This window comes from Dermacentor silvarum, chromosome 2 (assembly GCF_013339745.2).
Source record: "Dermacentor silvarum isolate Dsil-2018 chromosome 2, BIME_Dsil_1.4, whole genome shotgun sequence".
Lineage (NCBI taxonomy): Eukaryota > Metazoa > Arthropoda > Arachnida > Ixodida > Ixodidae > Dermacentor > Dermacentor silvarum.
This window is the reverse complement of record NC_051155.1, coordinates 237,999,435-238,014,210: the sequence shown is the minus strand read 5'-3', so window position 1 is coordinate 238,014,210 and position 14,776 is coordinate 237,999,435. Positions and strand designations below refer to the sequence as shown.

The 14,776-nt window shown below is 44.3% G+C and overlaps 1 protein-coding gene across 1 annotated transcript in view; it reads right to left on the bottom strand.

Annotated features, from left to right (window-relative positions):
* Positions 1-8,011: 8,011 nt before the first annotated feature.
* Positions 8,012-14,776, bottom strand: part of LOC119442926 (unconventional myosin-IXa) — an 82,740-nt gene continuing 75,975 nt past the window's right edge. The window contains exon 43 of the mRNA XM_049663047.1: positions 8,012-11,451. Within this exon, the coding sequence (XP_049519004.1) occupies positions 11,252-11,451 (200 nt within the window). The 3' untranslated portion in view covers positions 8,012-11,251. The remainder of the gene's footprint in view (positions 11,452-14,776) is intronic.

Here is a 14,776-nt window from a genome sequence, read left to right as displayed (position 1 = left end):
TGCAGTTGTAACTTAAATAATTATTGTCGTGCTCAATAATAAAAGATGAAAACCACATTAACTTCTAAACGGAGCGCGTCAGTGGCTTTGTGAGCAACTCCCTGACGTTTGTTTCACGTGTGGATGCGATGGGAACTATTCACCGATAATGGGCATCGACAAGTTCAACAATATCGCGAAGTGCAAATAGAAACTGCATGCATTTCTGTTTCCGTCTAGGTATACTCCTTGAATTAATATAATTATAACGACTACCGCGTCCACGACGCAAATGACGAATTTGATATTTACACGTTATATATAGCGTCCCCATGTAGCTGCCCTGAGTGACTGAAATATTATCCAGTAGATCATTCATGACACCAATTTCAAGAATATTAACTCTAGGATGCGCTGAGTACGTCTCCGTTGCACGGTCGTCTCGCTGTGTTGTCAGTGCATCATAGAAACGTGTGAAGGCCTTTTGCACGGTGCTTCCTAAACCATACATTGTCTGTGAGACTGACATCGGTCATTGCGTAGAGTGGCGTAGGCAGAACAAAAAATATATTCGGAGGGCGCGGGAGGGGACGGAGCAGCTGGGGGGGGGGGGGGGGGGGTGATGTACATAAGCCCAGACGTCATCTCCAACACAAGTATACGCCATCGTCATCATGCCGTCGTGGTCATTCCATCATCGTCATTTCGTCGCCTTCACTCGATCGTCCTCCGTTTCTTCGTTGTCATACCGCACTAGTCGTCAACCCACCGTCGTAATTCCATTGCTGTCATGCCTTCGTCGTAATACATATGTCATCGTCATCATGTAGCCGTCGTGATGTTGTCGTGGTCGTTTCACCGTCATCATCCCTGTGTCGTAAACCTGACATAGGACGTTAACAGATTTCACATAGATGTCCGGATAAGGGCCGAACATCCAAGTCCAACACAGAAAGTTCTGTGGACAAACAGGGGACGTCGCATTTTGGACGGTTAAGAACGGCCGATAAATTTTATTCCGTGGACATCCCACGGACGTCATTACTAGATCTGCGACAGTGGAATTAAATTGCAGGGAGGTGTATGATTTTCGGTCTCATTTAAATAATTCAGTGTTGCTATGCAATATGTAGTATTTTCTGATAGCGTTGACCTTGAAAACTTTAATTGAATATCCAACCTGTGCCAGGCGGAAAGTTTTGAAGAAGGGAACTGCCCAGTGCACTTATGTGCGTGCGCCTTCGTTCGCACGCGATGTGTCTGATCTTTGCACGCGGTAGACACTGCACGTTATGCATTGCATATATTTATATAGATGTCATACGCAGCGTTCAGTGTATACCGCGTGCGCTACGAATGCCCGCTGCATTATGGTGGCATAGCCGCATGCCGATGCAAATGTCCTCTGCACAGCAACATGCACAGTAAAGAACAGATATGGAACAAGTTCAAAAGCCACCATCTAAAACCATCACAGGTCATACATCAGTCAAATAACGTCCCTTGAATATCCTGTAAACGTCAAATATCTAATTGCCGCATTTGATGGACGTCCCGTGTATGTTTCAAAGAAAGAAGTACAGATATTAACAGCCGATGAACATCCGAATGTCCGAGATAAAGCTTCGTTATAACGAAACAGGTCGTAACGAACTAATGGATATAACGAAGCAATCATAATTCCCCTCGAAGTTTCTGAAGAAACACTTGTATTTCAAATCTTGTTGCAACGACGGATACTTTTTCTGCAAGTGAATATAAATAACTTTTTTTTTTAAGATCGTGTTAAGATTTCAAATCTCGCGGCGCGCGACGCTGCTGGTAACTCGTCTGATATGCAGCGGCTCAAAACTCCCGCGAGCCGTCTGCTACATGGCAACGCGCCAAAGCAGCACCGCTGCTGCCGGCCCTCGCGCTCTCTTGCGAGTTGCGCTATATGTTGCGTCTTGGTCGAAGGAATGAAACGCTAAGAGCGGGAGACGCGTGCCTTCCCGAAATTTGTGTACCAGTTATCATCATTATCATCAGCCTATTTTTACGTCCACTGCAGGACGAAGGCCTCTCCCAGAAATGCCGATCTAAAAAAAAAAAAAAAAAAAGTTTGTTATATTCATCTGCAGAAACGTTTCCTTCTACGTTTCCTTCGTTGCAACAAGATTTGAAATGCGTGTGTTACTTCGGAAACTTCGAGGGGAATTATGATTGCTTCGTTATATCCATTAGTTCGTTATCGTTATAACGAAGCTCTAGGACACTGGTCCAGACGGGTTTCGGCACTCAAGGCCTTAAGGGTTCTGCCGAATTTGTTAAGGGATTGTGAATTGTGCGACAGACTTTGAACGTTGTAACGCGTAGCATCGCGTTATTGTGTGAATTTTTCTCACTTTAATTTTTTTATTTCTTTCTTTTATTGTCTTTTATTCCCTTTACTCCTTTCCCCAGCACAGGATAGCCAGCCGGTACTTACACTGGCTAACCTCCCTGTCTTTCCTTCCCTTTCTGTCTCTCTCTCTTTCTCTCTCTCTCTCCCAGAGATCTCCAATTACCCCTGTCTTGCGCTCGCTGATTCCAAGTTGCGACCTCAAATTTTTCAATTTCTTCACACCACCTAGTTCTCTGCCGTCCTCGATTGCGCTTCCTTTCCCTTGGCACTCATTTTGTAACTCTATATTATACCACCGGTTATATGCCCTACATGCATTACATATGACCTGCCAAGACAGACAGACAAAGAAGTTTATTAAGCTGCTGAGGAGCCAGCCATTGGAGCCCCAGAGAGGCCCCTGGCTAGCTGTTGGCTAATCCCATGTTGGAGCCGAGAGGCCATGCCTCTCAGCTTTCTCACGGGCCCTCTGGACAGCCTTGTATGACCTTCCCAACTCCATTTTTATTGCGATAGCAAGCGTGCGAGGGCGAGCCCACAAGAATGGTGAAACTAGAGGCCGTTCGAAGCGATCGCTCCCCGAGGCCGGCGTCCTTCACCATGCAAACGCTGCGACTGTTTGCCTGTGCGCGCGTGACACCGTGCTCGTTATATATAGTAAGTGAATGCTTACTTCACTTTATATGACCAATGAAACTATGAACGTTACATTCTGTAGTTGTCTAACATATATTTATATGGCTACCTAGCATTCGGGCTAAACTGCGACTGTTCTGTAACTCCATATAGACAACCGGTTACCTGCCCTACGCATTACATGGCCTGCCCGACTTCATACCCGTTTGTTCTCTAAACCATGCACATCGCCGTCTTCTTGTCTCTTAACGTTGCGCCTAACATTATTCCATCGCTCGTTGTGCAGTGCTAAACTTCTTTGTTAACCTCCAAGTTAGCGCTTGAGCTAAGGCGTTCACCCTTTCGTTGCCCTCCAGTCCCGCGTGACCAGCGTCCACGTGATTCGATGGGATTCTTGTAGCCTCGGACTGCAGAAAAACTTTCGCGGTGCTAATTTTTTTTTTCTTTTTTTTTTTTTCAGGGGCTTTACGCGGTGCAACTGCGGTGCGCTGCAGACTTTTGCATCGGCTTACCTATGGTAACTCATACTCCCCATGCCCGGGGGGCAATATTGGCCTAGAGGGCGGACAGCCGTTATAACGAAGCAATGTATATAAAGAAGTTCGGCTTCGTTATAACGAGGTTTAATAATTTGGAAGCTGAACAATTCCTACAGATTGTCCTCTCTGGTTGGGCTAATTAAGAAGTTAATAACATCTCGGTTGGAGAAGTTATTGTTCATAAAAAAATGACATTACGGAACATATTGTACAGGACAAGTTCAGTTCAGTGTGTAGCGTGTCCAATATTCTTTGGTTTCTATCGGACGTGCCTGCAGTGTTGGAGTACATGTTTACGATGAGAGAGGTGTTACTATCTGAAAAATGTGTCCAACTTGAGCGTGCACTCTACACTTAGAGACTTGCACCAAAAAAAAAAAAGCATTGGCCAGCCGTTTCGCCTGTCTACGCGAGCGGCCGAAACAGGTATATTTTTACAAATTGATTTTTTGTAATAGTTTTGCACTGCTATTAATGTGGCTCACTGTCAAATACTACCAGTATAAGGGTGTGCAAATAGCAGTTTTTGAGTCCGAGTCGAATGCGAGTCGACTGGTGCCAGAAGTGAATCGTATCGAATATTTTTTTTCTAATAGTTTGCGAATAATGCACAGCCTTATCACCGTTAATATCAAACAATTTTACTGATAGTCAAAAAAAAAAAAAAAAAAGTCGCAGTTTCGCCCGAAAGGCGAAGCATCGATTGCGATAGCAAATTAGTAGACAGCTATACGCAGTAAGGATAGCACTTTTACCACCCGTACAAACTTGCAAACATTCGTTAGTAACTAAATTAACAAGCATGGTGTCAGCGCGCATAGGCAAACATGGGTGCCTCGATATCCTCCTCCCCCGCCGCTCCGGAGCGTACAGGGTGGCGACAACCGCGTCGTCTGCTACGGCGTCCGCCATGTCAGTGCCCACCTTTCGGCTGCGCACGGTTGGCGCGCGGTTGTAAAAAGCTTTTCCAGGGTAATAAAAGCATTTGCGCATGAAATAACGTGAATAAAATTCATTTCAAGCGTTAGCAGTTGAGGGGGTTCCTCTGCTGGTCATTTTGCTATTTTATATAATTGCAAAACAGCAGCAGCTGGTACATTTTTCTGTTTTTTTTTTTTTTTTTTTTTTATACATAGTAGTGTTTTCGGACACTGCATGAGCATTTTACTGTCTTTTACCGTGGTGGGACATTTTTGGTTTTGTATTGTTACACACTATAAGTAAACAGCCTAGCTGTACTATTACCTGTCGATGTTGCGGTACTCGTCGGCGATGGTAAATTCTACTGAAAAGGAAGAATGAATGCCCTCCCTTATCGAGCCAACCGGCACATGGCACTTCTGGAATTTCCAGAACACTTGTCAGAAAGCATCTGTGCTTTTCGACAAGTGTCAAGCTCAAGTGACAGCCGTGACCTAAAGTGGTTTGGCAAGTTACAAGCCGCCCATGCGTCGTCTATGTTTCTTCCTTTTAAAGGCCGCTTAAAGAGATACTTTTCTGCTTGCAAAATATTCATGCAGAGCAGCCAACCTAAGAATTTGCAAAGCGTATGGCCTCAGCTTTTTCAACCGATCTGCCCTGTTCTGCTCAAAACTGCTCTTTCAAAGTGAGCCTGCCACTCGAATAAAAAAAAACTTATTATATTTGATTCAATCCATGGCAAATAAACACTTACTTGCTGTACAGATGAAAAAAGGATGTTATTTCTATCAGAATTAAGTCTCGGGGTACACTAAAAAGTGTGCCTCAAACTAGTGAGCTCAAGTTTTACGCAGGGACATAATTTAGTTGTATGTGGAACTAACACAAACAAGGCCGCCCACACAGTAGGATTCAGCTCTAACTATAATGGGCCGTTGAAATGTATCCTATCGATTTTTTTTTTATTTATTACGTACAGCAGGAACTGAACAGACCCAAGCGGGATGGGCAAAAAAAGGAAGTAGTGGGGGGGGGGGGGGCAGCTCCAATTAAACAAATTACTACAAGCAAGATGCAGCATGCAGCGAACAAGAACAAGTACATTTGAGTTTTCGGAAAAACTTCACACGTGCCTGGAAAGGCATGCCGAATTCAGCGCTTATGTACTCGCATTGCATACACGCGAGTAGTTCGTCGGTTGCCACTCGTCTCTCTTGACTTGGGCCATCCAGACAAGTCTTCGTTTTTGGCTCTTTCGGAAATGGAAACATTCTCTAACCATTCCTGGAGTGATTCATGCACAAGGACATGCCACATCCAGGCATCTTTTTCGGAGCAGGGAGACCAATTAACCAACAGTGCGAGCTTGCTTTGGCACGCGCGCCTCAATGGCGGACACGCTTAAAATCGGCGGCAGTTAACCCAACAATGAATGTCGCCACCCTGCACGGAGCGGCGGGGGAGGACATCGAGGCACCCTAGCAAACATGAACACATCGCACTCGACGACCGCGGAGACGCGCTGTCAAAACGCTTGCGTGAGGAAGCGCGGCTGCAGCGAGGGAAGCGACCATCGTTCTGTCTATCGCTTCAACGCAAACTGCGGCGAGAACGCAGCACGCACAAAGGTATCAGCTGTCGGCGCACCTACACTGCCTAGAGTTGCTGCAGGAGTACAACGCCGCCCCCCTCCCTCCCCTCCCCCCGGTGGCTCGCGCGCGACGGAAGACGGCGCGCTTCCTCCCCACTTTCCTCCCTTGCGCCCGCGAGATGCTCACACCTCTCTATCTGGTAAACTTCCAAATATTTCATGGTGAGGCACGTAGTTAGGACCTGTTGTCATGACAGTTGAGCTTCTTGTGGCTTAGCGTGGGCAGCTTGCATACAAATAATCTCTTTTGTCCGTCTTCCTGAAAAGAGAAATGACAAAGCCATGACACACATGCAAGCAAAAATTGGTGAAACAAAAGTTCGTCCCATAAATGAACAAATCACGACGGTTCTAGTTGAAGTGTTCAGAAACATACCCTGTGAGGATTCTGGCCCTTGATGTTACTTCCAGTGGTGGCGATTGTCTGAGCCGCGATTGTCGGCTCCTCTCGCACGCTTTCACTTGCACATACAGTGAACGGCGACGGAGTTGTCACCCTTGGATTTTACACGGAGCATCACGGCGACGGCAAGAATGCACCTGGAGTGTCCGTATAATTGCTATCACAATAATAGAACATTTCTGTCTTTACATTGCACATGATAAAGCATTCTTTATTAAACGCAAGAAGGGAGCATTAGGAACATCTAAGCAGATTTTTCGCAAACTCGGGGCTCTTACGAGAATATGTGGGCATGCATTACCAGTTTATAAAGGTAATCTTGTGGACCAATTAATATCTGAGTATACCATTGTGACCAGACATGTGTGTCGTCTGCAGCAATGGCAAAGCAAAAAGAAAAGGAAAAAAAATACACTCTTCTTTTCTCTAGTTCGAATTGTCAGGGCAGATGGTGCCGCTGTTATATAAGGTATGCCGTCACGAAACATGTTCCGATTCAACAAGAATACACAGGCGCAGCATCTATAAATACTAGTACCAAACAATGCCCTCTGGAGGATGCAGTGTCTAAACATTTTATTATGAGTGATCATGTTTAGCCGGAAAAGTCCAACTGACTGAGCAATGCAGCGTGCTCTAGTATGTTATGTGCACAGTGGATGCGATTTAAAATATAGCATTTTTGCAAGTTTGATGGTGTACAGTCAATGACGTAAAGTATTTGAAACATATCCATATTTTCAAATAGTGACTATACGATTCGAGGACCAAATCGAATAGGACAATATTCGATTCATTAATGAAACAGTTTCGAATATTCGCACACCCCTGCACCTGTAGCATCCCTTTGGAGTGCTAACATTTTTTTTTTAATGTTGTTTACTTTTGGCTTGGCTTGTCCCCAACAATAAACGTCATCTATCTTGCAAATAAGGCAACAGTAAACAAGTGCAGTGCACCCTAGTGTACCCCCAAAGGGTGCATTGCAAACTTTTCTTAAGGTATTAAACTTATATTAGTGGGCACTATGAATATTGCATATCCTTATGTTCATAAGCCAGAACAGTACCTACAGATTTGCTGCCACTTGAAGCCTGTAATTTGTAGTGAGCTCATGTCAATGAAGAGGCCATGATGAAAGGTTATGTAATAGTAATACCCGAGTAAATACATGTCTGATGCAAGTGCATTAAACCTTCTGTTCTGTGTGTAGCATTTCACCCAAATTATTATATACAAGAGCTAAATTTATTTCGATTATCTGACCAAAGAGAAAAGGCACCGCAAGCTAGATTTAAGTGCACATGCGTGACATGTCTACATAATCGGACACTGGTCTTTAACTGATTACAACATATCATGTGAGGCTTCATGCTGAAGCATCCAGCTATGCCAGTGAGACTCATATCAGGCATGACTGACAATCGCGCACAAGTGTGAATGAGTTTCTATTCTGGTGTACCTTGCTTTCCTCAAGCGCATAAATAAGATGCACAAGCTTCTTTTTTCTTTTTTTCATGTTTAATTTCCAGAAATAAGAATAAAAACACTCACAGGAAACATTTCTTGTACAAAAATCTTGAGCATGATAAATTTACAAAGTCACAGTTTAATGTACAACACCATGAGTAAGCCAGCAGAACAACTCCAACAATGTGTAATGCAACTGCCTGCCTTGCACCCACTTGGCCTCAGAAAGCCTCGCTGCACATTATGCCAATTGCACAAAGTCGCAGTGCCACACACATGCACACACACAAGAAAAAAATAATAATAAAGAGAAGGGCAAAAATTCTATTCCTTCTCTGAATGAATAAAAAGTGAGAAAAAAAAAAAAACGGGTGAGGCAACACAATAAGATCAAGGCACTTCGATCTGTACAAGCCACGGCACTCGCACACCCAACATTAAACAGACAACACTGGCATAAATAGAGTAGTCATTTCTTTCCTTTTTGTTTTTTTGACACTTCTGGTACATTTGTGCTGTGGCACACTGGACAGTTTCCCCAATTCCATCAGCGCCACACTCGTCAAATAAGAGAGACCACAGTCCAGACCGGTAAATAGCAAGCACCAACTTTGGTATGCACCAGCTGTGCATACCGTCGTTTGACACTTGCGCATACATCAATATAGTTCAATAAAAAAAAGTGGTCGTGTGAATGTCACTTTAACGGCATGGGAAAAAAAAAGAGAGAAAGAAAGATGTCTGGAAATATGTGTGTGCCACCCTGCTTTATTTAATATGTGCATTTGTAACTTGAAAACTTTGTTGCAGTTCCAACGCTGGCATTCAACGTCACATTTGGCATCTTTCACAAGGTCTAAACACATTGTGATCCACAATCGTGAAATGTGTGCGAAGCAGTGGTCAAAAGAATAACAAAAAAAAAGAAAGTGGTCATGGCAGAAGGACCACACCTGGACGAGCGTATTGGAATGAAGTGTAACAGACGGCATTTATGGTAGAAGGGCTTCACAATGTGGATGGCTCAGTTTTTTAGATAAAAATATAAAAGAATTGCATGGTAAATGAGTTAAGTGTGCAGAGCAGATTAAGGCCTCCTAAGGCCCCTAAAAAAAGACTTCTGACCCAGTCACATTTACAAACTCAAATGCTAAAATGCAATATAACCAGGGGGCAGTGGAGAAAAAAAAATTGTTACAACCTTCGCCACAGGACACACAGTCATAAAAATAAAAGCCCGTCCACCAGCAAGGGAGGGGGGAAGCGCACATGAAGTTGAGGAGCTTGCAAAACTGCAGATGGTAACAATACATGGACCTTTACAAAACACAGTGTATATGTGCATAAAAAAAAAAATGTCGCTGACCAAATATAGAACACCAATTCCCGGCAGTTTAAGCATTATACTGAAACTGGTTTGTCACGGAGTGTTTCACGCGGATGTCACTGACTAGATGAAACATTGCATATATAGCCGGTTTTGTTCCGTGCATGTGTTCAGCACAGTAGTACAATAGAAGATATCGGTGGCAGTTACAGAACATAATACCTCGTGACGCTGAAGAAAAAAAAAGTGTCGAGCGTATCACAAGCTTGCAACACACACAAACGAAAAAAAAAAAAAAACAAATTAAAAAAGTGTGCCAGTTCTATAGAAACTGTAGCAATTAAAAATCAGTGAGTTAGTTTAAGGAAAAAACTGGCATTCTGCCAGCTGGAGTCCACAGTGAATCATGCCTCCATAAGTGCAGTTTGCAGGGGAAGACATTCATCTTGAGCAGCTACAGTACAAGTTGCCCAAACCAGTACACACGAAGCTACTCTTTCTGGCACCTATCTACCCACTACACTAGTTAGGCAGGTTGACATCATTAAGAATATTCTTTAAGATCAAATGCCTCCCTTTAGGACGAAGTTACATTTGGCCACCATAATAAAGGTCAAAAACATCCTCTAAAAACTCAACAGGTAATTGTCATTCCACGAAAGTTAATGCCAAGCGTAGTGTAAGAACGAAGAAGGGACGGGACACCTTTGCCACAGCAGACTTTGAGATTTCTTCACAGTGTGTCACTTATGCAAGACGGATGCACACTTCCTTTTTTTTGCAGCAACGAACAACATGGTAAAAGCAGCTGCTTGCAGCACGAGAATTGAGACACACAAGTGGCAGAGCAAAATGAGGAAACCTGCCCCTCAGAAAAGAAGGGCTCAAAAAGACAAGGTGTTCAATCCACCGTTCACAACATCAAAGTTGACAACATCAAAGGCAAATGAAAATAGCGTTGCACAAACAACTAAATCTGATAGACGGTAAGAGGGACATCATCACAATGTCCAGAAAAAGACAGGAGGGGAAATATTAAAATGGAAGTGTTCTCTTGGGCTATATAAGCCTGAACAAATGCACATCTGATGAAACATGCTAGCGGGGACAATTTACAGATGAAGACGATCTTCGGGCGTACAAGGTGTTCACTTTGACAAAATAAGCAGTTACAGCAAACCACTGCCATATAGATCTCTTTAAAAAATTAAGTTGCACACAGCCTCTCAAGCTTTCACCTCTGCTAACCACTCTTAGCATACTGCCTCTCACGTGGTGAAGAGTAGTAAAGCAAGCACTTGTTCGTACCGGCTGAAATATCAGGCCAACAGAGCCTTGATGCTCTCGGAGATGGACGCACACGTCAGCCCCGCATTTTGTGCTTGCAGAGCTACCACAACGGGCAGAAAGCCAACAGCCACTTCTGTGATCTGCTTATCACCAGAAATGCAAAAATGTGGCACACGTGCACACCAGCCTGTTTGTCCATCATCCCCATATGCGCATCACATCTTTTTTTTTTTTTATAGTTTCTGCACAAACAGTTCACTGTGAGTTGCAGAGCAATAGAGGTGCAACAAGTTCCACCTGCTGTGTCACCAAGAAGGCAGGGGATGCTCCACTGTCTCGCAGTGTTTAAATATTGCCCGTGGGAAAAGAAAAATCGATTGTAACCCGGCCCAGTCAACAATTAGCTTCATTGCAATAAAGCAAATGGAAGAACACATGCTCTGAGAGCTACTACCTAATCGCTATTAATTTGTCCGCGTCCTAAAAATTGATTTAATCGCCTGCACATCCTTAAACATGTGGGACCTTATTCTGCAAACTGCAGACATCACGACCAGATACAGGAATGCTTTGCGCAACACTACACCAATGGGGAGCCCATCAATGGGAACAGTGAAGCATTGCAGCACAGTCCATGGCACATTGATCGCAACTACACCATGATGGCCTCGTCATCCACTTCGGTGGGCTTATAGAGTGAGACAACACTGGTGTCCGAGGCCGAAGCCGACAGGCCTGACGCCGAGCCACCCGAGCCAGTGCCAGGTGGGAAGCGAGCCGGCTGCAAACGGCGCAATGGCGTTGAGACTCGTGTCTTGGGGTGATGCCTCTGGTCGCCTTGAGCCATTGCACCTGGAAGACAGTCCTCGTTGTCATCAGGAATGACATATCATTAATCCATTGCAGGGGAGTAGCATCCTCCAGTGCTGTCACCTCTGTTTTTTTTGTGTTTTTTTTGAAAAGCATGGGAAACCTTTGTTTTTGGCAAATCATGGTAAATCAGTTCTGTGGAAACCCACAGGTATATATAGAAGGTGGACCTTCTTGCCCCCTGCGGGCATCCGCAGAACTGATTTGTCGCACTGAGTGTCCCTGCTGCTTCGAGTTGTCAATTAATTCAGCCTCGCTCTGCAACCTGGTTAGCTCAGATGGTAGAGTAACTGCCCCAGATAGGTGTGGGTCTCAGGTTTCGTATCCCAGACCAGGACAAATTTCTCCCGACTTCGTAGCTTTCCTGCTGAGAAACTCGTATGGGTTTCCTTTGTAGCTTCATGCTACAGTTGGGTAGATGACAATTTTCCCTTTCATTCAGTTATGTTCTTGCGACCATGGAGTTTCCTACAAAAAATCACCAGAGGAAGCTCTGATGCTATTGTCTACGGCAGTTGCAAAGCATGGCAGTTCAGCCACCTAGATAACGATGGCTAATACATAGATTTGCCTAAACTTAGCCGTTCTGGCTACAAGCGGATTGGTGACATTGCAATATGATCATTTTCAACAAACTATAATATAGTGTTATAATACACACATACATACAATGAGTATGTATGTGTGCAGAGACTTATTGCCTCACTGTATTTAAGAAGCTATGGTTATGCAGAAATAGAGAGATACCTGAATCTGATGGACTGCCTGAGAGTGATAGTACCCGATTTGTTTGCTCCACAATGGGCTTTTTTTTTTCTCTTTTCAAAGTATTGATGTTGCAGCTCTTTCTTTTTCTTTCTGTCTCTCTTTTTCAACATGTTGAGATAGCATGCTGTCCCTCACGCTCAGGTTTATGTGCAAATATGGATGCTGCATATATAAACAGAGTGTCCCAGCTAACTTTAGCCAAGGTTTAGAAATATGCTGGAGCACTCTAGAAGTATGCGGCTGTAGTCATCTTATTGGCTCTTGTATGGGGCAAATAACACTATTTTTTGTATTCTCCTTATTTCATAATTAGTCAAGATTAATCAGCCACTTTGCAAGTATTAATGTTTGGGCAAAACTTCAAATGAGAAAGTTGTAGAGCGCTCTACAAAACATCTATTTAGCAGCTTCCAGCTTCCTACTTGTTACGTAATGATTTTTCCTGCACCATAAAGGAAGCTTGCAAAATATGGAAAAAGGCATATGACATGCCTGCTTGAGTGCCGCGACAGCTGTTCACTTGTTTTATGTATTGAACATCTTTCACAAGCACAGTTTTACTGAATAATTTCAGCTGTGGTATCAATGAATAAGGTTTGCTCTTGAATACCCATATCACACACAGTCACTCTTCAGTACCTATCAAGTTGAGGCCCTTCAAGGTTCTCATATTCCATCAAACTTGAAAATGGTGTGTTACCGTTACGCAGCAAGCTCAATGGCCTTCAAAGCCTTTCAATAGCCTGACACCGAGGGCTATGGTGCTACCAGTGCAAGCAACGGCTCTGCATCCTCAAAGGTAACTAGCATCGAAATCTAACCGAAATAAATGCAAAACAATATTTTCATTGCTAGAATTCTTTTTTTGTGTTTACAGCCAAGGTTTAGTGTTGCGCTCGAGCTTCTCACACTGGTGTTCTAACAATACGCAGAAGCGACATGGTGAGACGCAGCATGTGACACAACTGATGCTGCACAGCAGCACCAGCACCCTCATAGATACCAGGCGTGTCGTAACACTGTCATGATGAGGAAAGCCAGCAGCCACGTTACAGGCATCAAACCTCGATGGTGAAACCAACAGCTTTGGTGTTCGTCAGCACCCAGCGAAAAGATTTAGCTTGGCATTTACTATTCATTACACTCAGATGAGTGTGCACCACGGTGTGGTTAGCAGCACAGCTCCTCAGCAGAAACACTAATGTGTGTGCACACAACGATCATGCCAGCAGCAGAAGCCAGAATGCTGCCCTTGCTTCCGCAGAGCTAAGTAAGCACAGCATGACAGTGAGACCACTTCGGTTTCGTCACTTTTGCAGCCAAACGCATTGCACATGTTTTGGAGGCCTTATAACCCTCCACGCACCCCTCATGCATGCACCGTCAGAACTAAACAGCATGCTGGCACCAGCACCAGAAGGTCTGTATAATTGCTATTGCAATGAAACTGGTTATCACTAATTCTCATGCACTCAATTCTGTAGTGCGTTCTATTGTGCATGTCCGAAAAAAAGTCAGAAATGTGCGAATACAGTGGCTTGCTTAGACTTCTTTACTCATCTTTATGTCAGCCAGTTTTCATGGTGTTTGTTAGAGTTATCACCTTGATGCCTACTATTACCATGCTACCTTGGACACAGCAATTGAGCGAATAATGAGTGTTAATATGCCAAGGACACAGGGGCTGTGAAGTACACCATAGCTTTGGATAAATTTGAACCATTGGTCTTCTCTAACATGCACGCCGAATGCATGGCACAGGCCCCACTGTGCCGGGCAATCTTGTACCACAATCTTGTGCTCGGCAGCAGAACACAACAGTCACTGAGCCACTGAACAAATCACCAGAAAAAGAGGAGAAAAAAAAAAAAACCGAAAAACTCTATTTGTCCTTGCTAACCCTTTGCGGTCCGTTGTCGGGCAGGGCCCGACAACGCAACACAGGCCGTAGCGGTCCGCTGTCGGGCATCGCCCTGACAAGGGTGTTCGGGGGTTAAATTTCGCGGCTTTTCTCACTGCGATTCGTGCGCATTCTTTGTATACATGATGTGCCATCTCTTGAGGGTTAAATAAACTTTCTTTGTTGAAGTTTACTTCTCTTTGCACTAGGGTGCAGCACAATGTTCAGCGCGGCTTCTGGATACCAGAGCATTCTCACTTGCGCGCAGAAGAGCGCGTTCGCGCGGTTCGCTGAGAAGCATGACCACTTTTTCATCGCGTGCGTTTTACGGTGGTGCATTTAGTGAAAGCTTCTAGCAGTTTCCATTGACAATAGCTTTATTTTTAGGCGCACACAGCTGCAGAATCATGCTGAGAAAGAACAGCGACACCCGCAGTACCGCCGCAACCTCTTATAACAGCTGGTGGGTGACGTGAGGGCTAGAGCCAAAAAACGGGGCCCGTCTGCACGGGAGGAGTGCGAGGAAATGCTAGATGGGAGGAGCCATTTCATCTACAAGCTCCCAGGCCGAAATAGCAAAGACTGTGCTGTTTGTAGCGATCGAAAAACAAATGGAGGCAGGAGGGAAACCGTGTTTTT